The 22,414-nt window shown below is 40.0% G+C and overlaps 1 protein-coding gene across 1 annotated transcript; it reads right to left on the reverse strand.

Moving 5' to 3' along the window:
- Positions 1-106: 106 nt before the first annotated feature.
- LOC134820441 (uncharacterized) lies at positions 107-22,396 on the reverse strand. The gene is made up of 17 exons (XM_063830826.1): positions 22,256-22,396; positions 21,900-22,099; positions 21,578-21,706; positions 19,450-19,642; positions 17,697-19,286; positions 17,302-17,449; positions 17,068-17,178; positions 16,538-16,631; positions 11,410-11,482; positions 10,705-10,800; positions 3,676-3,731; positions 3,445-3,555; positions 3,125-3,227; positions 2,853-2,999; positions 2,316-2,483; positions 1,912-2,049; positions 107-1,776 (listed from the first exon to the last, which is right to left on the reverse strand). The coding sequence occupies exons 1-17, from the start codon at positions 22,328-22,330 to the stop codon at positions 385-387; spliced, it is 4,824 nt and encodes a 1,607-aa protein (XP_063686896.1). The 5' UTR covers positions 22,331-22,396; the 3' UTR covers positions 107-384.
- Positions 22,397-22,414: the final 18 nt, after the last annotated feature.

Here is a 22,414-nt window from a genome sequence, read left to right on the forward strand (position 1 = left end):
GGATTTTTTGTTGAATAGTGCTAAAAAGCCGTATTTCAAGTGCGACTATTTAAATCTAATTGTTTGTTGATATTTCTATTTCCATGTAAACCAGAAAAACGAGCTATTTGGAATCAAACAGCTTTAATAATAAAAACCAGAAACATAATACAGTAAAAACAACGTAAATAATATGATATAAATATACCCAAGTACTATTTATAGAATATATCAAACGTAACAGTGCACAAAAGCTTAAACAAAAATCACGGCTCAATTATAACAAATCTTACGGAGAAAATAAAACAAAATTACTCGCGAATTCCCGTTTCATCATTTTAATTTAACTTTACAGCGAATTTAGTGTATTCCTTAAAATCTCGAAATCAGAGACTATGTACTGCTTTACAAAATAAGCAACCCTCGGGACGTATCTAACCTTCCTTGTAATACGCCCGCTTTAAGTTCAAAATATTTGTCCATCATTCTCGTTGCCATGGCAACCACCTTGCACTTGCTTTCCTTATCAGATGTCTCAAGCAACCACAGCAACCAATGCTCCAATCTGGGGGGAGATAACACGCCAATATAGATGAGTTTCAGACAAATTTCTACAAACCTGTCCTCTGAGGACGAGTTCTGACAGTTCACATTCTTCACATTCCTAGTAAGAAGGTGGTGGGATACTTGAGAGGGAAGTTTGGTAAGAGGTATTTCCACTCCCTTCTTATCACGGAGAAGTAGGAGTAGGTGGGTTGTAGGATCCAGGAGGTCCACAGTGCCGTCTAAATTAGGGAGTTTGCTTTGTGTTTTGGGTTCTAATCTCGGCGTCACTGACTCGGTATTTGAGGAATCTCCTAAATTATCACCACGGCGCAGATCACATTTTAGAGTTGTAGATGGATTTGATATGTACTCTATCAAAACATCAACTGTACCATCGGCGACATTTTGAAATAGTGAGGTGTTTTCTTTATTAATCACGGTATCTTTAACCAGTTTCATAAGCCGCTCAATTTTCCCTTCCGAGATCTTCCCAGAATCATCAAAACAACAACCATCCTCTGACTCTCTGTCCAATAAAATATCACTCACACAACCCTTGAGCGATCTTAGTTCACATTCCTCAACCTCCAAATTCCTCACCTCGCTCAGAACATGTTTGATGTGAATATCTGATATCTGCTGAACCTCCCTCTCCACAAAACTCATCGCCATGGTGTTCCACCATATCGCGCATTTACCACGTGCTTTACCTACAGTTAAGCGCGTCGCCACAGCAACTACACTGCTCTCCGTATTAGCGGGCAACAAATCCTTCATAAACCTATCACAAGACGTCTGACAAAACTCTAAAACCAGCTCCATACACTGCTCCTTCACTCCCTCGCAACATTTACATACCAGGGAGCCTAGGAAAAACTGTAGTCTGGAGTTCAGGGAATGTTCTAGTAATTCCTTCGGATCTTGATCGTTAATCCAGGATTTTATCTCACTCCCCGTCTCATCCTTTACCATGGGAACTAATCGTGCCTGTAACTCTAACAGAGAATTGGAGTGTACTCTTTCACACACAAACTCACATACCTTCCGAACAGTATGGGGCTGGTGGTGGAAGAAATTCTCACGGAGCTGGAGAAGAGTTCCGTTGTCCGTGGTTACAAGGGACATCTTGGTGGGGGTGAGGGGGACGGAGGTGGAGTCAGAGAGGGGCTGTTTCAGGATGACTTGTTGTAGGGTTGAGAGCCAGGGACAGCATGCGTAAAGTAGGGTACTATTCAGTAACGGTAACGCGTCCTGAACACAAGTGTGATGTGGTTGCTGGCATGTGCGAGTGTATACCCTATGCATCACATATTCCTACAGTTTCAATTGTAACTTTTCGTGGAAAAACTGTACGTGGTAAATGATCAGACTGTAAATAAGACATACCAGAGTGGGTTCATAATCAAAACTAGAAGTGGAGTCTGAGGTGTAGAGTCCATGTGGTACTAGCAACAGTTCCGTTACTCTTCCAAGCTTGAAGAGCAGCATCAACTTGTTCTCCTGTCGTATCGGTAGACTGGACAGCTACGAGAGAAACGGGTCATGGGTCACATTATTGTTAATGATCAATATCCCGAAATAAATGCATGCAGTTTTTCCTGTTCCATAAGATAAAGCAGAAGATTCACTTTTATAATCAATATGGAAGTGACAATCTATGAAATGGTGACTTAATATGTCACTACAATTGATTAATATCCCTCCCTTTTCTATCCACAATTTCGATACACAGTTCTTGAATAAGTATTTAACATGTTTAAGTAATAACAGTACTTGAAATCACGACTAACCTGATTGTAAAGGTTATTAACAGCGGCCAAGAGGACTTTGCTCCTCTTCAGCGTGGCGCACACAGCATCCATCATAACCAGCAGCTCACATACCCAGGGTAGTGTTAATGTCAGGGTTCCGTCTGCTATACTTTGGTTTAGATACCAATCCAGATCAAGGGGAAATGGCTGAAGATTTATAATATTAGCGCTCCACAATATTACAAGGTTCAATTTACTGTCATATTACTGTCACATTACTGTCACACTACTGTCGCACTACTGTCACACTACTGTCACATTACTGCTACATCACTGTCACACCTCTGTCACATTACTGTCACATTACTGTCACACTACTGTCACATTACTGTCACATTACTGTCACACTACTGTCACACCACTGTCACATCACTGTCACATTACTGTCACACTATTGTCACACTACTGTCACACTACTGTCACATTACTGCTACATCACTGTCACACTACTGTCACATTACTGTCACACTACTGTCACATTACTGTCACACTACTGTCACACCTCTCTCCACATACCTCAGTTCTAGTCTCTCTAAGAGTAGTCAAGACTGTAGGAGGAATCTTCTGGGTGGTATAGTACGGCATGTACCACACTAGACCAAGGAACTTGCCCAGAAGTTGCACTGACAACAGGTTCCAGCTGAAATCTTCCTGTAGGTCACTCTGAAATAATATGATCTTCCGTAAGAAAATGGTTACAATTTGTCGCGTACATTTCAAAAAGTGGAATCTAATTATAGCTAATTATTTAAGCAAATTAAAGTGTTATTAAAAGTATTTACACTTACTTGGTCTAGGTCGATACTGTCAGTGAACAAGCTCTTGGTTTGTTTATCTAACAGAGCTATCTTTCCTATTAGGTGGTCAGTCAAGTGTTTGTTTAACGAATAACTGAAACATTGACCTGTTATAAAATACACGTGCACACTGCACGTGCACACGTGTAGGTCGTGCACGCTGCACGTGAAATTATTGTAGTAGTGGTACAAATGCACGTTAACTTATTATATGGACAGTAAACACTCACGTCTCACATGCGCACTACTCTCGGTCGCACAAATTAAACTTAAAATTAGTGAGAAATAGTTGGTTAAAAGTAAACACTTACTTCTGGGACACGACAATAAAAGTTTTGAAGAAGTCTTGAGATTTAGGAAAAGTTGCCGGTCCACATATTTTACTCGAAACTTTGTCACTTTCCGATAGTCTTGTCTGTAACCTGAAGCCATTCAGAAATGTTTAAATGCTGAACAATATAAATTAATTTATTCAAGCACTGGTTTTTAATTTTAGGTACATTATAAATTTAAATAAAGCTCACTTATAAGAAGAAACTTACTTCTTCAGTTTATCAGTAGAGTTACGTTTCAACTCACACAAATCAGACTTGTATTTCTGAAATTTTAATTGCATTAAATAACTCGATATAAGTGAGAGGAGTTTTCCTTTTTATCTCTAGTCATATTTTCGAAAGTGATTAACAAAGCTACGCTGCTTTCTGTACTTTTTAACCTCGTGACTCACGAGGTTAAAAAGTCGTGAGCATACATCATGTGAGTTTGAAAGATACTACCTTCATATTAGACAGATAATTATTACATGTCTTACGTAACTGAGCGTGCGTGTTATTAATAGCACTAATTAACTAATTGCTAATAATGGTCAAAACAGCCGATAACACTTCTCCAGAAGAATGATGTTATTGCTGATTCAGCAATAACATCAGCAATGATGATGACAGCTTTCTCACAGAAAATGCAAAACTCAAAAGTAATATGACACACACCCTGCTCACGGAACCATTATAAAACAGTGCAAGTTTTCCACAAATCTCACAATGCAACTACCATTTCATCAATCCACATTCCGCAGGATGTGTTTCCTCAATCGAATTGTCCTCTTTATGTCTCCTAGTTTGCTCGCTTTATTTGTTGACGTTTCTGTACCATGCTTTTTAGATTATGATATTTTCTAAATACCTATTACACAATATATGCAATATGCATTAGTCAAGTTTTACATTTAATAGTCCTTTAACATTCCATAAAATGTATGTTTTAAACGAACCAACTTTTGCAGCCCTCAAATAAAATGGCTGGACAGCTCGTACCTGTTAGTGTAGCCTCCCTGATAGTAGAGAACCTGTGTGGTACCACAGAGAAAAGAACCAACATGACACAAGCTCAAGAGGCGGTTAGAGGTCTCACATTCGACAAATTCGAGGAGAAACTAGTCAGTCAAGTAATGGAAGGAATAAACTTGTCTGATTTTGAAAAGGTGGTCGGACGGATGGCTGCCAGACATGCCCTTCCCAATGATAAGAAAGAAGAGATTTTGGACGGACAGTATGCAGAGAAAAATACTTTGGTTTCAAAAGAATTTGTGTTCAACGTTGGGCAGACTAGCCAACTGGTCTACTGTAAGGTGGCGACAATGAAAACGTCCGATGCTAAGATTGATATGGCTATCATGTACTACAAGCTGGATTTTAAGCTCTCCCCTATGAGGATAGAAACGAAGCGTACTAAAAGATTTCTGGGTATCAGAACGGGATCCTCCACTAGTGTTCATTATGAACCGAGGAACCTCAGCACAAAGGATCAGGATTTCTTCACCAACTTCTTTCGGTATAAAGCCCTGAAAGGGTTCCTACAGGAAAACCCAAGGGCTGGAAACCAAATTACTCAGGGAATTTAAATTTACTTGGGCTTACGAGCTAATACCTATTAGAAGAGAATAAACTTTTGGACACTTAAAACAGCTTTGTTCGAGGAAATTTAAAAAATTGGTTATGTTTTAATTTTTCTTCATCATCTAGCTCTGTTATACTGTAGAAATTATGGATTTTTTCGTCAAGTTTAAAATATAAATAGATATATTCTCGATAGTATTGCCTGAATAAATAGTATCTGGAGAGACGATTTGTAGGATACAATACTTGATTAGGAACAGTGTGCCTCGTGACGTCTAAAGCTGTAGGTGCTTCGCAGAGACAGTCAAAGGGACAGTTTTAATATTCCGTATCATCACAACCTGTTCCTGACCATACATTTTTCTTGTGCGATTTTACGTGTATCACATGATCACTCACGTTCGAGTATATTTAAATCAACTGTAACTGAACTCCCAGAATAGCAGAGTTTTAGCAGCGTAATCACGGTGAGAACGGCAAGCTCTCACACGATTGACTGTCATAACATTAGTCAGGATTGAGATAATATATATTATTCATTGTAGTTAGACTCTCTCTGTATTCAAGAGAGAGTACTTATTTTACGTGTTACTTTAACCACCAATTTGTAGTCATTATTTTGTAACCCTCGGCATTAGGAATGTTAGGAATGTTAGGAATATCCGTTCTTCCTATGGCTCAGAACATTTTAATCAAACAATATCACCAATACTAACTAGCTTCAAGGTTAGAGTTCTAAGTAAATGATAATCACGAAGTATTACGACTTGATCATTAATAATCGCACGGCGTATGATAAGCGGATAGTGACACTTATCCTAATAAGGCTCACCCTAGCGTATTGATGAGGTTAGCTCGAACCCTGAGTCATTTATAGTAACCGTAGTCACTCTAGCCCCCCACTTGACATAGGCTACCTTCGATGGTTAATGTCAACGACGATACCATCTACCATCTCGATAATATAGAATTCGAAACCGGGATATCTTCCGAGGGATATGGCCGACGTACCTTCATACATCATCTGCTCAGCATTTAACATTTTTAATGCCTAACGACTGCTTTTCTTACATGCTGTATGAAAAATCGATTTAAAAATTATCTGCTAAAATTGAAAAAAAGATGAATAAATTTGGATTTCTAATGGTTTTGAACTCCTTCGAGCGTTCATTTTAATGTCCGTTTAACATTAAGTCCGTTCACATAATATCCGTTCAAATAAGGTCCGATAAGGTAGTCAAGTTTTACATTTAATAGTCCTTTAACATTCCATAAAATGTATGTTTTAAACGAACCAACTTTTGCAGCCCTCAAATAAAATGGCTGGACAGCTCGTACCTGTTAGTGTAGCCTCCCTGATAGTAGAGAACCTGTGTGGTACCACAGAGAAAAGAACCAACATGACACAAGCAGAAGAGGCGGTCAGAGGTCTCACATTCGACAAATTCGAGGAGAAACTAGTCAGTCAAGTAATGGAAGGAATAAACTTGTCTGATTTTGAAAAGGTGGTCGGACGGATGGCTGCCAGACATGCCCTTCCCAATGATAAGAAAGAAGAGATTTTGGACGGACAGTATGCAGAGAAAAATACTTTGGTTTCAAAAGAATTTGTGTTCAACGTTGGGCAGACTAGCCAACTGGTCTACTGTAAGGTGGCGACAATGAAAACGTCCGATGCTAAGATTGATATGGCTATCATGTACTACAAGCTGGATTTTAAGCTCTCCCCTATGAGGATAGAAACGAAGCGTACTAAAAGATTTCTGGGTATCAGAACGGGATCCTCCACTAGTGTTCATTATGAACCGAGGAACCTCAGCACAAAGGATCAGGATTTCTTCACCAACTTCTTTCGGTATAAAGCCCTGAAAGGGTTCCTACAGGAAAACCCAAGGGCTGGAAACCAAATTACTCAGGGAATTTAAATTTACTTGGGCTTACGAGCTAATACCTATTAGAAGAGAATAAACTTTTGGACACTTAAAACAGCTTTGTTCGAGGAAATTTAAAAAATCGGTTATGTTTTAATTTTTCTTCATCATCTAGCTCTGTTATACTGTAGAAATTATGGATTTTTTCGTCAAGTTTAAAATATAAATAGATATATTCTCGATAGTATTGCCTGAATAAATAGTATCTGGAGAGACGATTTGTAGGATACAATACTTGATTAGGAACAGTGTGCCTCGTGACGTCTAAAGCTGTAGGTGCTTCGCAGAGACAGTCAAAGGGACAGTTTTAATGGGGGGTATGCAACGACCATTAATGACCATTAATGACCATTAATGACCATTAATGACCATTAATGACCATTAATGACCATTAATGACAATGTCAGTTTTGTCAAAATTTCATCTACTGACATTAATGGTCATGTTTTTTCCGGCACTTCTTAGAGCGAAAAGGACGGACGCCTGCATCACTTAGACCCTACCTTAAGTTAACTAACTACAAGTATATGTTATTATTTTACATTTACAATTAGAGATTCGAAAGAGAAAACTTAGAATAGAATCTTCCGTGGTTAGGCAGACCTTCCAGAATATCACTTGAGTGGATTCCAGAGTGAGTTAGGGATTACATTTATTAACTTCGAATGTAATGAAGAACAAATTTTGCGGCCACGGGATTTAAACCAGATAACAGTAAACAGTTGGTGACTTATAGTTATCAATAATAATAATAATTCAAAGGGCAATTTAGGAGTATCAGATCGTATCAATAGTAAAATAACAATCAATAATAAAATAATAATAACACGGGTATTAAAATTAAATACTTCGTTCCCGTTCTTATATCATATCAAGATTTATATTTTAGCCAAATCATTTAAATGCTAGTCGATTATATAGTAATTACACAGTAGATGAACTTATTCAACTTTAGCACCTCATGAAATACATCGTCATCAGTCTGAATCGGACAACAACAAAGCTGATATTTTCCTAGGATTAGATAGAACAATTCGTTTACAGTTCAATACTCTGCCTTTGGCAGTTTAAAGTTTTGACCCAAAATTTAGCACTGTCATCATGATAGGGACAAATTGATGCGGCAGGAATTCGTCTAGATCTGCAGTTGCCCTTTTTTGAAGCAGAGACACTCATTGATAAGATGGTACCGAGGCAACGAAGGGGACGTTTAGCATTTTTTGGAACAAAGGTAGCACTTAATGAGTCGCCCTTTCGAATTGTTCGACGTTGACAGGGCTTAGAAGAATTTTTGCAGCCCGGTTGGTATGGCACAGAACCCTCGAAACAGCCGGTACCAAAAAAAAATTTCGATCTCCGACTTTTATTTCCAAATATCGTCTTACGATGGCATAGAAGGTACTGTGAGGAGGTCTTGAAAATCCAAATTATCAAAAGCAATCAACACAAATAAAGGAAATCAATACAATTCAAATCCACGCAAACTGCAAACAAGCATGTATACTAAGTCAACTGCAAACAAGCATTTATACTAAGTCAACTGTAAACAAGCATTTATACTAAGTCAACTGCAAACAAGCATTTATACTAAGTCAAATACAAACAAGCAAACAGACAAGACAAGTTACCAACGTATAACAGAATGGTGCTTGGCACTCATTCCGAAACCGAGGTCCGAGCCTCTATTAGGCGAATATTAATTCGTTTTCTCAAACGAGACTCTGGCAATCGATGTAGGGGGCTGTGAGAAACTTTATAGAAGTGATACAAAGTGATCATAATTGTAAATTTCTTGGACATGTTGCTTCCAAGATAGTTCAGAATTTCAATTATTTAATGACCATTAATGACCATTAATGACCATTAATGACCATTAATGACCATTAATGACAATGTCAGTTTTGACAAAATTCCATCTACTGACATTAATGGTCGTTGCATACCCCCGTTTTAATATTCCGTATCATCACAACCTGTTCCTGACCATACATTTTTCTTGTACGATTTTACGTGTATCACATGATCACTCACGTTCGAGTATATTTAAATCAACTGTAACTGAACTCCCAGAATAGCAGAGTTTTAGCAGCGTAATCACGGTGAGAACGGCAAGCTCTCACACGATTGACTGTCATAACATTAGTCAGGATTGAGATATATATTATTCATTGTAGTTATACTCTCTCTGTATTCAAGAGAGAGTACTTATTTTACGTGTTACTTTAACCACCAATTTGTAGTCATTATTTTGTAACCCTCGGCATTAGGAATGTTAGGAATGTTAGGAATATCCGTTCTTCCTATGGCTCAGAACATTTTAATCAAACAATATCACCAATACTAACAAGCTTCAAGGTTAGAGTTCTAAGTAAATGATAATCACGAAGTATTACGAGCATTAATAATCGCACGGCGTATGATCAGCGGATAGTGTCACTTATCCTAATAAGGCTCCCCCTAGCGTATTGATGAGGTTAGCTCGAACCCTGAGTCATTTATAGTAACCGTAGTCACTCTAGCCCCCCCACTTGACATAGGCTACCTTCGATGGTTCATGTCAACGACGATACCATCTACCATACCAACCATCTCGATAATTTATAATTCGAAACCGGGATATCTTCCGAGGGATATGGCCGACGTACCTTCATACCTCATCTGCTCAGCATTTAACATTTTTAATGCCTAACGACTGCTTTTCTTACTTGCTGTATGAAAAATCGATTTAAAAATTATCTGTTAAAATTGAAAAAAAGATGAATAAATTTGGATTTCTAATGGTTTTGAACTCCTTCGAGCGTTCATTTTAATGTCCGTTTAACATTAAGTCCGTTCACATAATGTCCGTTCAAATAAGGTCCGATAAGGTAGTCAAGATTTACATTTAATAGTCCTTTAACATTCCATAAAATGTATGTTTTAAACGAACCAACTTTTGCAGCCCTCAAATAAAATGGCTGGACAGCTCGTACCTGTTAGTGTAGCCTCCCTGATAGTAGAGAACCTGTGTGGTACCACAGAGACAAGAACCAACATGACACAAGCTCAAGAGGCGGTTAGAGGTCTCACATTCGACAAATTCGAGGAGAAACTTGTCAGTCAAGTAATGGAAGGAATAAACTTGTCTGATTTTGAAAAGGTGGTCGGACGGATGGCTGCCAGACATGCCCTTCCCAATGAGAAGAAAGAAGAGATTTTGAGCGGACAGTATGCAGAGAAAAATACTTTGGTTTCAAAAGAATTTGTGTTCAACGTTGGGCAGACTACTAGCCAACTGGTCTACTGTAAGGTGGCGACAATAAAAACGTCCGATGCTAAGATTGACATGGCTATCATGTACTACCAGCTGGATTTCAAGCTCTCCCCTATGAGGATAGAAACGAAGCGTACTAAAAGATTTCTGGGTATCAGAACGGGATCCTCCACTAGTGTTCATTATGAACCGAGGAACCTCAGCACAAAGGATCAGGATTTCTTTACCAACTTCTTTCGGTATAAAGCCCTGAAAGGGTTCCTACAGGAAAACCCAAGGGCTGGAAACCAAATTACTCGGGGAATTTAAATTTACTTGGGCTTACGAGCTAATACTTATTAGAAGAGTTCAATACACTTTTACTTTGGACACTTAGAGTTACTTACTTTGGACAATTGGAGTTTTATTGAAATGATGTTTTGCCATATTTTGCCATATATATTATATATATATATACATATTATTATGAGTGAATACAGCAGATAGACTAACCTTTAACAGTAGGCTGATAAACAACTTGCTAAAATGAGTGAATATAGCTAGCTGCAGCTTCTGATTCAGAAGACTCTTCATTCTCTCTCCTAGCACCTGCATTAAAATTTTTAAGAATACTGACAGAAATATGGGCGGTATCCAAAAAGCCCAACCATTAAGGGTAGACTTCATGGTAGAAAACTTTAGCGTTAAGGTATACTTTAGAAACCGTAACCATTACCCTTGCTCTAATCCTAACCTAACCCTCAAGTCGTCCACACTAAAGTTTTTCCTAAATGGTCGAGCTTCTTGGCTACTGTCGACATATTTTTTGGATCCATAGTTGTAGAGAATTGAAAATATGACAATTTCGTATTTCTAAAGAAAAGTATTACGTAAAAGTTAAAAGTACGAATTTTTTATTTTCATTTACAATGTCATATATTTTGTCCATAAATTACGTACTTTTCTTGCGGCATTTCATCAGGTTAAACTCAATTACATGATTAAAATACCACAGCTGAGTAAAAGTGACACAAATGATGACTGCTCAGGGATTATTCACATAAGCCATATATATTGGTAATTATAGACCCCCCCCCCCCCCCCTGCGCCGTTACGCAGCTATTGTATGTAGAGAAACTACACTAGCATAATCACTGCCAACCCCCTCCCTCAAGCTGGCTCCCGTTATAAGAGAATGATCCCTTACATACCACATACCTGTTCAGTACTCCAGGAATGGGAACTGCTGTGTCCTTCCTCCCAGTCTCTCAGTAAACTGTGGAATGTGTCCCTGGCGGAGGACTTGTTAATTTCACGGCAAAAATATATATTATAATATATAGTTCACAAGTCACAATGTCGATGGCATGACACACGACTGAAGTGCTGAAAATTAGATTACCAAAGAAAGCTTTGATGTACGGAAAATCATCAGGATAGAAGGAGACATTTTGGAAGGATTTTACAATTTCAGGAATAAAACAATATTCTGGCACTCTAAACATCTTCTCATAGTTAGGGCAAGAGTTGATTTTTCTGTGAACAAATTCTTAACAAAGGTTTGTCTACTGGAATGTGTTGTCCATAGTCCCAGGAACCACAAAAAAAACCGTCCAGCTGAAACTTTTGGGCAAAAATTTTTATGGTCATTTTTCTCCAGGAACCCATACGCCCCACCCCTAATATTGGTTATTCGGCTACCGAAGGTCTTGAGATCTCCATAGGGGGGGGGGGGGGCAAAATGACCGCAATGGCCACATTATGGCAGGCGAATGATAGTTTCAGAACGATTGGGGCTTTATTTTTCGAAATAAATGGAATTTTTCTCAATTTTCCTCAATTTTATTGAAATTTCGAAAAAAATACACCAAATTATTTTTAACGCTTATTTCAAATCTTACTCGGGAAATAACTTCAATTAACAAATATCAAGGTTAACTAACAAACAACAGATTATTGACCAACCCCCAGACAGCTATTCGACGGTACATGCTACTCTGGTTGAATGTCTTAAGTTATCCTACAGTGAGCCGATGATAATCACATTCGATTTGCCATTGTGGATTAAGGCCACCCGAATAGTACTGGAAACTGGGATGCCTATTGTGGTCAGGGTTGGGGCACTTGGGGGCTTCCACACTCTCACGAGTTTTCTTGGCTGCATAGGCTATATAATGGCAGACTCGGGTTTAGAGGAGCTCATCAAACTCGTGTATCCTGGAGACGTCACGCATATATCGGATGGAGGATCTTACTATAAAGCGTTGAGAGCCCACTTTCTGATCGACGCCGCTCTTTGTTGTTTCATTATAGAGGAAGAAGTTTACGACGAGGAACTAGTAGACTTGGAAGGTTACATCAACAAATGTGTGAACGAAAATATAGGTGTTAACTTTAAGACTAAATCTATTCAGGATCTATCAGAGAAAATAACTCTGCTTCTAAAGGGGGGGGGGGGGGGGGGGGGGGGGGATCATGTTTTTTGTCCGTTTTTGTCCGTTTGGCAGCCATATTTTCAAAACGGACAAAAAATAAAGCGGACAAAAACGGACAAAAACGGACAAAAATTGAAATAACATTTAGATGCTTCCTCCTCTTCCTCCTCCTCCTCCTCCTCCTCCTCCTCCTCAGTCATCCTCCTCAGTCATCCTCCTCCTCCTGAGTCCTCCTCCTGAGTCCTCCTCCTGGGTCCTCCTCCTGAGTCCTCCTTCTCCTCTTCATCCTCCTCCTCTTCATCCTCCTCCTCTTCATCCTCCTCCTGTTCCTCCTCAGTCCTCAGTCCTTCTCCTCAGTCCTCCTCCTCAGTCCTCCTCCTCATCCTTCTCCTCAGTCCTCTTTAGTCCTCCTCCTCAGTCCTCCCCCCAGTCCCCCTCCTCCTCCTTCTATTCAGTCCTCCTCCTCATCCTCCTCAGTTCTCCTCAGTCCTCCTCCTTCTCAGTCCTCCTGAGTCCTCCTCCTGAGTCCTCCTCCTCCTCCTCCCCCTCCCTCTCAGTCATCCTCCTCAGCCATCCTCCTCAGTCCTCCTCCTGGGTCCTCTTTCTCCTCCTCCTCCTCAGTCCTCCTCCTCCTCCCTCTCAGTCATCCTCCTCAGTCATCCTCCTCAGCCATCCTCCTCAGCCATCCTCCTCAGCGATCCTCCTCAGCGATCCTCCTCAGTACTCCTCAGTCCTCCTCCTCCTCCTCCTCCTCCTCCTCCTCAGTCATCCTCCTCCTCCTCCTCAGTCCTCCTCCTGGGTCCTCCTCCTGGGACCTCCTCCTCTTAGGTCCACCTCCTCTTCATCCTCCTCCTCTTCCTCCTTAGTCCTCAGTCCTCCTCCTCAGCTCAGTCCTCCTTCTCAGTCCTCCTCCTCATCCTTTTCCTCAGTCCTCCTCCTCCTCAGTCCTGCCCAGTCCCCCTCCTCCTCCTATTCACTCCTCCTCCTCCTCCTCCTCCTCCTCCTCCTCCTCCTCCTCCTCGGGAGGCCGACGACCAGGCCCCCTCATTATTAGGGGTCCCACGGAGATCAGATCATATCACCAATTAGTAACGTATAATTAGTGATATAATCCATCAGTAGAATTTAACTGACCTAGAAATGGGCTAGATACAGTGTAGAATTCACATATCAACTCTGTACATCATGGATGTGCATTAAGAAGTAAACATGATCTTTTAGATTACATAAGGGACGGGAGCTCTTAATAAAGGGGGGTTCTCGTATCTAGGGATGTGAGACGTACGTGCCAAAGGCATGCAACGGGAGTGAGCCGATCAAGTGTTCTTAGGTATATAATTCAAGGACAAAAGGAAATCGCGGCACGTGCGGAGTCGCGATTTTTCCCAATCTCCGCGACAAATCGCGATTTTTGACGTTTGCAGCGACAAATCGCGATTTTCATATTTTAACATGTTTCTTGCTTACTGTATGAAAAATGGGTTTAACAAGAATTTCGCCGCGGTTACACCACGCACGATTAATTTTCCCTGCTTAAACCGTTAATGTTTGCAACGAAAAGTTAATTTTATCGATTAATAAAAATTAGATATTGGATTATTTTGTTGTTAAAAAGTTGCAATATTTTCATCGTAATTTGTCATTGCGCGCGTGCAGGATTGCATGTACTCGAATATATAGTACGCCGCGCACAAATTTTGGGCTAATTTAATTTGAACGGCATCGTTTGACAGTTGAAATTCGCGTTGGATACTGCAATTAACTAACACATGCCGAGCGTCGCGCGCAGCATAACAGACGCTCCCTATACACTTAATTATAGGGGAGTGGTCTATATTGCGAAGGAGCAGACTTTTGTCATCATCGCAGGTCCATCGGGATAGCTCATATATCCAAACCCGATTACTTATTCCCTACGATCTTTTTGCCTTCGGCAAGAGCAGGGAAAAAATTATTTGCTAAAATTAAAAAAGTTTTAAAAAAGATGAAAAAAATTCGGATTTTTGATGGTTTTGATTGCCTTCTAGCGTTCATATTAATGTCTGTTCATAATTATGTCCGTTTAAGTAATGACCGTCCAAATAAGGTCCGATAAGGTTAGTATATGGAACCAATCACATCCACAGCCTTCCGAATGTATATACGGACTTCAGAAGCTCATAATGATCAGGGTAGCATGAAATATGAACAAACGTAGTTTCCAGAAAATCTAGGTCAGTTAAATTCTACTGACGGATCACATCACTAATTATACGTCACTAATTGGTGACATGATCTGATCTCCGTGAGGGGGCCTGGCCGTCGTGCAGCCTCCTCCTCCTCCTCCTCAGTCCTCCTCCTCCTCAGTCCTCCTCCTTCTCAGTCCTCCTCCTCCTCCTCAGTCCTCCTCCTCCTCAGTCCTCCTCCTTATCAGTCCTCCTCCTCCTCTTCAGTCCTCCTCCTCCTCAGTCATCCTCCTCAGTCCTCCTCCTCCTCCTCCTGGGTCCTCCTCCTGGGTCCTCCTCCTCCTGGGTCTTCCTGATCCTCCTCAGTCCTCTTCCTCCTCCCCTCCTCAGTCCTTCTTTTACTCCTCCTCGTCCTCAACAGTCCTCCTTCTCCCCAGTCCTCCTTCTCCTCCTCCTGGGGCCTTTTCCTGGGTCCTCCTCCTGGGTCCTCATCCTCCTGGGTCCTCCTCCTCCTGCTTCTCCTCCTCAGTCCTTCTCCTCCTCAGTCCTTCTCCTCCTCAGTCCTTCTCCTCTTCCTCCTCCTCCTCAGTCTTCCTCATATTCCTCAGTCCTCCCCCAGTCACCCTCCTCCTCAGTCCTCCTTCGCCTTCTCAGTCCTCCTCTTCAGTCCTCCTCCTCCTCCTTTTCCTGGTTCCTCCTCCTCAGTCCGCATTCTCCTCCTCAGTCCTTCTCAGTCCTTCTCCCAGTCACCCTCTTCCTCATCCTTCTCATCAGTCCTCCTTCTCTTTAGTCCTTCTCCTCAGTCCTCCTCCTCCTCTTCCTGGGTTCTCCTCCTGGATCCCTCTTCTCCTCCTCAGTCCTTCTCCTCCTCCTCAGTTATCCTCCTCATATGAACCTTATATGTTGTAACTGTTCTGTCGATGTGGAACAGGCCTGTTTGACTTTCAGATGTTCATGTAGGAAATATGGCTTCAATTGTTTGCCAGCTTGTGGACGATGCCATGGTATGAACTGCACAAACATTAGACATGATGAACCTGAAGAACAAGCGAATTTTGATTAATATTAACTGTGTATTAATAATTGTCATGGTACTTACTGAGAATACACATTTTAGATTAACTGTATTTGTTATTTGTAGATAAGTTTTTAAATAGATTTGAAATAAGCGTTAAAAATAATTTGGTGTTTTTTTTCCGAAATTTCAATAAAATTGAGAAAAAAATTCGAAAAATTCCATTTATTTCGAAAAATAAAGCTCCAATCGTTCTGAAACTATTTTTTTTTTCATAATGTGGCCATTGCGGTCATTTTGCACCCCCTATGGAGATCTCAAGACCTTCGGGAGCCGAATAACCAATATTAGGGGTGGGGCGTATGGGTTCCTGGAGAAAAATGACTATAAAAATTTTTGCCCAAAAGTTTCAGCTGGACGGTTTTTTTTTGTGGTTCCTGGGACTATGGACAACACATTCCTGTAGACAAACCTTTGTTACGAATTTGTTCACAGATTGACCCATAAACAGCAATTCTTGCCCTAACTACTCACTCACAATCACCATCAATCAAATTCAAAATTATGCAATCAATCACTATACATCCACGATCATATGATCAAAACACAAAACTTTGTAATATACTTTTTCTGTTTGAGATTTGAAATTTAACGTTACTGTAATGTTTCAAATTATATTTTAAATGTTCAAAAAAAATGTTTATAGTTAATTAAAATTTTATTTAACTAACCTAATTCGTTTGAAAACGTGAAATACTCTGTCGTTAGGGAACTGTGGCCGTGTGTCCTCATCTATTTGGAATGGTACACTCGCTATCGAAATATCTGAGAACAAAAAACGGGTTACAGTTTATCAAACCAACAGTAAAGACATTATTTAGTGTGCATAATATTAGTTCAAGAGTAGTTCAAGCTGATGGTAACGATTTATTTCTAATTGTTAATGCCCATTATTATCCAATATCCATTATCCAACAGTTACCATGGTAACGTGTAATGATATGAAATGAAATGAAATGAAATGAGGTGTTTATATCCCGCTCATATGATTAACCAACAACACAAGGAAGGTGGTTAACCATGTCAGAGCGGCTGACTGTGAGTGATGTGAGCAAAAGTGTAAAAATGAACAAGAGTATAACGTAATATTAATATAAGACCAAGACAAAATTAAAACATCTTTTATTTTAAACCACACTAAACTAAAAAGAAGCAGAGACCATACAATACATGTAGGTATAATATCAAGAATTAAACGAACCATAAGCAAAAAGAGGGAGAGGAGGATTCACTCTAGTAACAGAGATATTCACATGTTTCTCCAGTTCCACAAGCAAAGCAGGAGACAGATGTCTTGTCCAGACATCTAGACCTGTGGAGTTTTTAAAGTCAAACACAAGGAAACATTTTTTCATATATAAATTTAAGGATTACGCGAATTGAAAAAGGCTCACATAACCAAACAAAAAATCAATCGAGGAAGTTATTTACAAACCCTTGAGTACAGTAGAGATGAAATATATTCGATGAGATGTTATGTAAGATACAGCCTTAGTAGAGGGGGACTTTATCATTGATAGAAGTAGCTGTAGTTCTGTAGCCATATTACTGATTAATACCTCATTTAGTATAACCGTGTATATCTGAGGATATTATTATTAACTTCCGTTTGATTAATAGTTAATTTGACATGAAAGTTATATCAAGGAAGAAAGGCACCCAGCTCACTGAAACAACTATGAATTCTATCATACCGAGAGATAAAGAGCAGATTGCGTATTGGAGGTATATTATTACGTCACTAAATACGTCATTAAATACGTCACTAAATACGTCACTAAATACGTCACTATTGCGTCACTAAACACTAGTATATAGGATGGTAGATACCTCAGCAAGGTTGTAAACAAGGGTCCTCTCCTTTCGCTTAGCTTCTGAGAGTTCGTTCTCTGATTTATCCAACTTCACAGAGTTTTCTATAGGCCTCTCTGAATAACCATCCGGTTGAACTATTGTCGAGGAAGTATTTGCCGAAGGTCTATTACTAAATATTACGACATTTTGTTCAGTAGCAGAAGTTTTCGAGGGAGTCAGCACGACTCTTCTAATAGGTAAAACTGAACCTCCTTTGAATTTGCTGATATTCGCAGTTGAAACAGGGTTCACTCCAAAGCAAGGAGCAGGACAGTTTGTATTGGTATTGGTTAAACTCGTGGCCAAACCACTATTCTGAATCAGAGAATTGTCTAAAGTTTTGGAGGGAGTTAGCGTTACTCTTCTAACAGGAAGCCCAGAGTTTCCTTTGCTGATATTCGCAGTTGAAACTGGGTTAGCTCCAAAGCAAGGAGCAGGACAGTTTGTATCGGTGGCTAGACCACTATTCTGGGTCAGAGAATTGTCCGAAGATTTTGCGGGAGTAAGTGTCACTCTTCTACCAGGTCCAACTGAGCTTACTTTGCCGGCAGTCACAGTTGATCCAAAGCAAGTAGAGGGACAGCTTGTATTGGTGGTGGTGAAACTAGTTGTAAAACCAATCTCCTGGATCTGGGAATCCTTTGACTTGACCGGTTGCAACGATACTCTTCTTATTGGTATTGTGTTATCCGAACACGAAAGTTTCTCAGAGGTAGAAATATCAAATGAAGAATCTCCATTCTCAACAGTTTGTGATTGGAGAAAAGGATTAGATTCAACACCGCAATTCTTTGTCCCGCTGGTGAGAGTGCATTTCTGTGGAGTCAGTCGCTTAGTCTCGATCAAAGGTGCATTGCCTCCCTTACTCCCGAAGCCATTTGCATTAGAGTCACTTGAGGGAATCGAAAGTTCTTTAAAAGAATCACGTGAACATTTATTATAAGACTCTTCGATAAAACCAGACGAGTTTGAATAAATTTCGTTTGAGCCACCTTTTAAACGGTCGCCAAACCTAGAGTCTAAGTCTTTAACATCTAGTTTCTCCGTCGAAGAACTTTTTCCGGGTGGAAATTCGGACTTTTCTGCCCAGTTAGGTTTGGCATGGTTTGAAATTGTCATCAGTGGGACACGCTTTATTTTCTTTTTGCGTGAGGGCGGATTAACTGATTTTGTTGATACAAGTTTATTATCAGCATCCTTTTCAATTTGTTTTTTGTTTACTTGTGATATAGAAAGCGCTGATGAATCAGAGTCTTTATCCGGCATAAAACTTTCTGAATCACCACTCTTCGTTAGTTCAACCCCAGAAATATTCTCAAAGATGGAGGTACTTCCAAAAACAGACTTGTTATCTATAATGTCCCCGTTCACAGACGGTTTCTTCACAGGTTTCTTAGTCGGGGTAATGTTCATCTGGAAGTCCACATTTTGCCCACGATCTTGATCAATGTTGGAAGGGTTATCAAAACTCATGACCAATGATGTGGTGACGTCACCGTTGGGAGTTGAAACAGAATCCTGGCTGAAGGGGGTTGTTTCCTTGACGTGCTGTGTTAACTGTGTCATCTGAGGAATAAAGAATGATACAAATGCATCACACTAAAAAGTGAAAAAGCAAAACACATATAATTTTAGATCTATTTATGCCATAATTTCATAGTCCACGGACTGGGTCCGGCTTCTTGGATACTGCCGAATGATATCCATCTATAAATGTAACTTCTCTAACCTGCTGTTTGGAAGGAGCAGGAGTGAGAGCAACTCTCCTAACGACAGGAGGAGACCCAGGGGTACCACCACGGCTACAGGCACTTTCATCTCTCCCTTGTGACCTATTACTCGACGTGAAGGACCGAGAGAAATCCACCTTCCGCTTCACGATTAAAACTTCTTCTTCGTTAGTGATACGAGAAACTGTGTCTCTGAAATTGAAGTGTTTCAGGGCTGAGATGTGAAAATCCGGTTAAGGCACTATTTACATTAATCACATGAAATGACTAATTACAACACTACAAATCTATTACATTTATTGAGAATAACGTGATGGAAATATTTGATGGAAATATTTTAAACGGGCATATCCTGTCCAAACCCATGATGCACTACATGTAGAATTCGTTGTAACTTTTTTTGAAAAGAATTAATACAATAATGTGCTTGTATCCCGCCCAAAAGGTGAGTAACTGATACAACTGCCAGCTCAGGGAATCAGAGGGGCCATGAAACATAAACACTTTTTTTTTAAATGAGAGGCTAGGCCAAGATAGCCCACGAGAGGATAGCATTGAGATGCTCTGCCTACCTCTGGGGTGTGGCAACCTTGGGGAAGGTTGCCGGTGAAATCAGAGTGATTGGTGGAGGATGGTGTAAGATGTTATTATATGAGTCAAAATGATACGCTTAAGGGGGGGGGGGGGGACAATGGATATTTTTTTGTGAAACTTGATTTCGAGATAGCAGTTGACCAACAAACTAGGACCAGTGACCGAACTTTTGAGGGGTCCCGGACCCCAACCGCCAAACGGTGCCCGCGGGGCAGCCACGCCCATATTTGGTCCAAATTAGGCCCAATTTAGCCAAATACCCTGAACATGCCCAAAACCCAGATTTTAGGTGCTTTACTTGTAGCTAGTGGTCTCTTGAACTCGTATATTAAATTTCATCAAGATTGGACAAAAAATGACTGAGTTATGAGCCAAAAACCATATGCCCATATTTGGTCATACGCACCAAATTTGGTAGATTTCGTCCCATAAATTGGTCAAATATCAAATTTTTGAATGAAACTTACTTTATATGAAAGGTAAGCCTAAACTACATATTCTCTATAAGTTATAGCTTTATATCTGTTTAAATGTGGATACTAAGGCGAAAAAACCACAAAATTTTCCCGGAAAAATTCAGAATTTGGCCGCCAAATTTTTTTTGAGGCCTAAATCAAAAATCTGTTCTCAAAATAAGGTGGAAATGCAATTTCGAGTCGATTCCAAGAATTTCATGGAAAAATTTTGAAAACTGATTGAGTTGTTACAATTTTAATGAGATCAATTCCGCGAATATCGCGAACCAAGATACGGGCAATTTAGTTCATTTTTTGTGGTTTTTTCGCCTTAGTATCCACATTTAAACAGATATAAACTAGAGAATATGTAGTTTAGGCTTACCTTTCATATAAAGTAAGTTTCATTCAAAAATATTGATATTTGACCAATTTATGGGACGAAATCTACCAAATTTGGTGCATATGCCCAAATATGGGCCTATGATTTTTGGCTCATAACTCAGTCATTTTTTGTTCAATCTTGATGAAATTTCATATACGAGTTCAAGAGACCACTAACTACAAGTAGAGCACCTAAAATCTGGGTTTTGGGCATGTTCAGGGTATTTGGCTAAATTGGGCCTAATTTGGACCAAATATGGGCGTGGCTGCCCCGCGGGCACCGTTTGGCGGTTGGGGTCCGGGACCCCTCAAAAGTTCGGTCACTGGTCCTAGTTTGTTGGTCAACTGCTATCTCGAAATCAAGTTTCACAAAAAAATATCCATTGTCGCCCCCCCCCCCCCCCCCCCCCCCCCTTAAATGCCAGATGGGTTTGGAAAAGTAAAACGAGACGAGACAGCATATGAAATAATACTTTAAGTCACCCCGGTCTGATCCAGCTCCTCCGGCACAATTAAGCGTTTGGTGCGGTTTGCGAAATTGACAATTGTGGTGATGTGTTGGTTGTCGAATATGTCATTGACAGAGAGGTAGTAGTCCTGGAAATATTGACCTCTAATTTGGGCAATAGCCGGACACTGTCCAAGGAAGTGTGAAAACATAAACACTATAAATTTACAAAGAAACATTTCTAACTCGACAGGAGTGGAGCTACTCAAAGGAGGGTAGTCGGTCATTGAAGTCAGAGAGTCCTTGAAGGGAGTCTGGGGGGTCTTGCTCCCACTTTTAGGAGTCCGCGAACCTTTGTGCGATGTATTTCCCGGACTGAGGGAAATGTAAAACTTCTTTTTTTTTTTTTGTTGGGGACCGGCCCGAAGTACCAGCCAATGTTTACTCAAAAAATAATATATATAATAAGTGTCTTATTAGAATTTAAGGTTCAAGCAATCTCGGTCTAAAAAATTGTTCTATAAATAGTTTGTTTTGTCGTATAAAAACTCTAATGTTTAAAATAAACCTGTAATGAGCACCATTACTCCTTCTCTTATCCGTTCTCTTTCTATTAGGAGTGTTCCTGGACTTGTTGCTATAGTAACCATGGTTATTACCGTGGTGATGTGACGGTTCACTCTGTACTGCGTGAGTCACGTGACTATGTAACCAAGCCAAAAAGTGGCAGATAAAGGCGTCCTTGCTGCATTTGTATCGTATTGTACCCTACGGTCAAGTATTAAGATCAATGTTTGTGTATTAGTCTAAAAGTGCTATAATTAGTTTAATATATTTGATGATTTGTTTGAATTGAACATAGTTAGTTGACGATGTATTTTAGATGGGTCATGGGATTTAAAGTTACAAGGTTGAAATACTCACGGAGCCAGTAATCCAGTTAACTACTTCATTACTTGTTACTTTCCCTTCCAGCAAATCATTCAGGACTTCAGACATTAGCTAGGAGATATTTTTAGTGTGAATTAAAGTCGATTTATTGAGTCACCAGTTTGAATAAAAGTAGCAAGCTAAAGCCTCTAA

Source organism: Bolinopsis microptera, chromosome 9 (assembly GCF_026151205.1).
Source record: "Bolinopsis microptera isolate Bmic1 chromosome 9, MBARI_Bmic_1.0, whole genome shotgun sequence".
NCBI classification, from domain to species: domain Eukaryota; kingdom Metazoa; phylum Ctenophora; class Tentaculata; order Lobata; family Bolinopsidae; genus Bolinopsis; species Bolinopsis microptera.

Bases quoted from the DNA above. Each gene is read 5' to 3' on its own strand.
- LOC134820441 (XM_063830826.1), bottom strand. From the start codon at position 22,330: ATGTCTGAAGTCCTGAATGATTTGCTGGAAGGGAAAGTAACAAGTAAT. The intron at 11,483-16,537 runs GTTAGTTAAATA...GTCCTCCGCCAG, and splicing joins CACGTTTTCAAACGAATTAG to GGACACATTCCACAGTTTAC. The intron at 2,050-2,315 runs GTTAGTCGTGAT...TTTCTCTCGTAG, and splicing joins TTAATAACCTTTACAATCAG to CTGTCCAGTCTACCGATACG.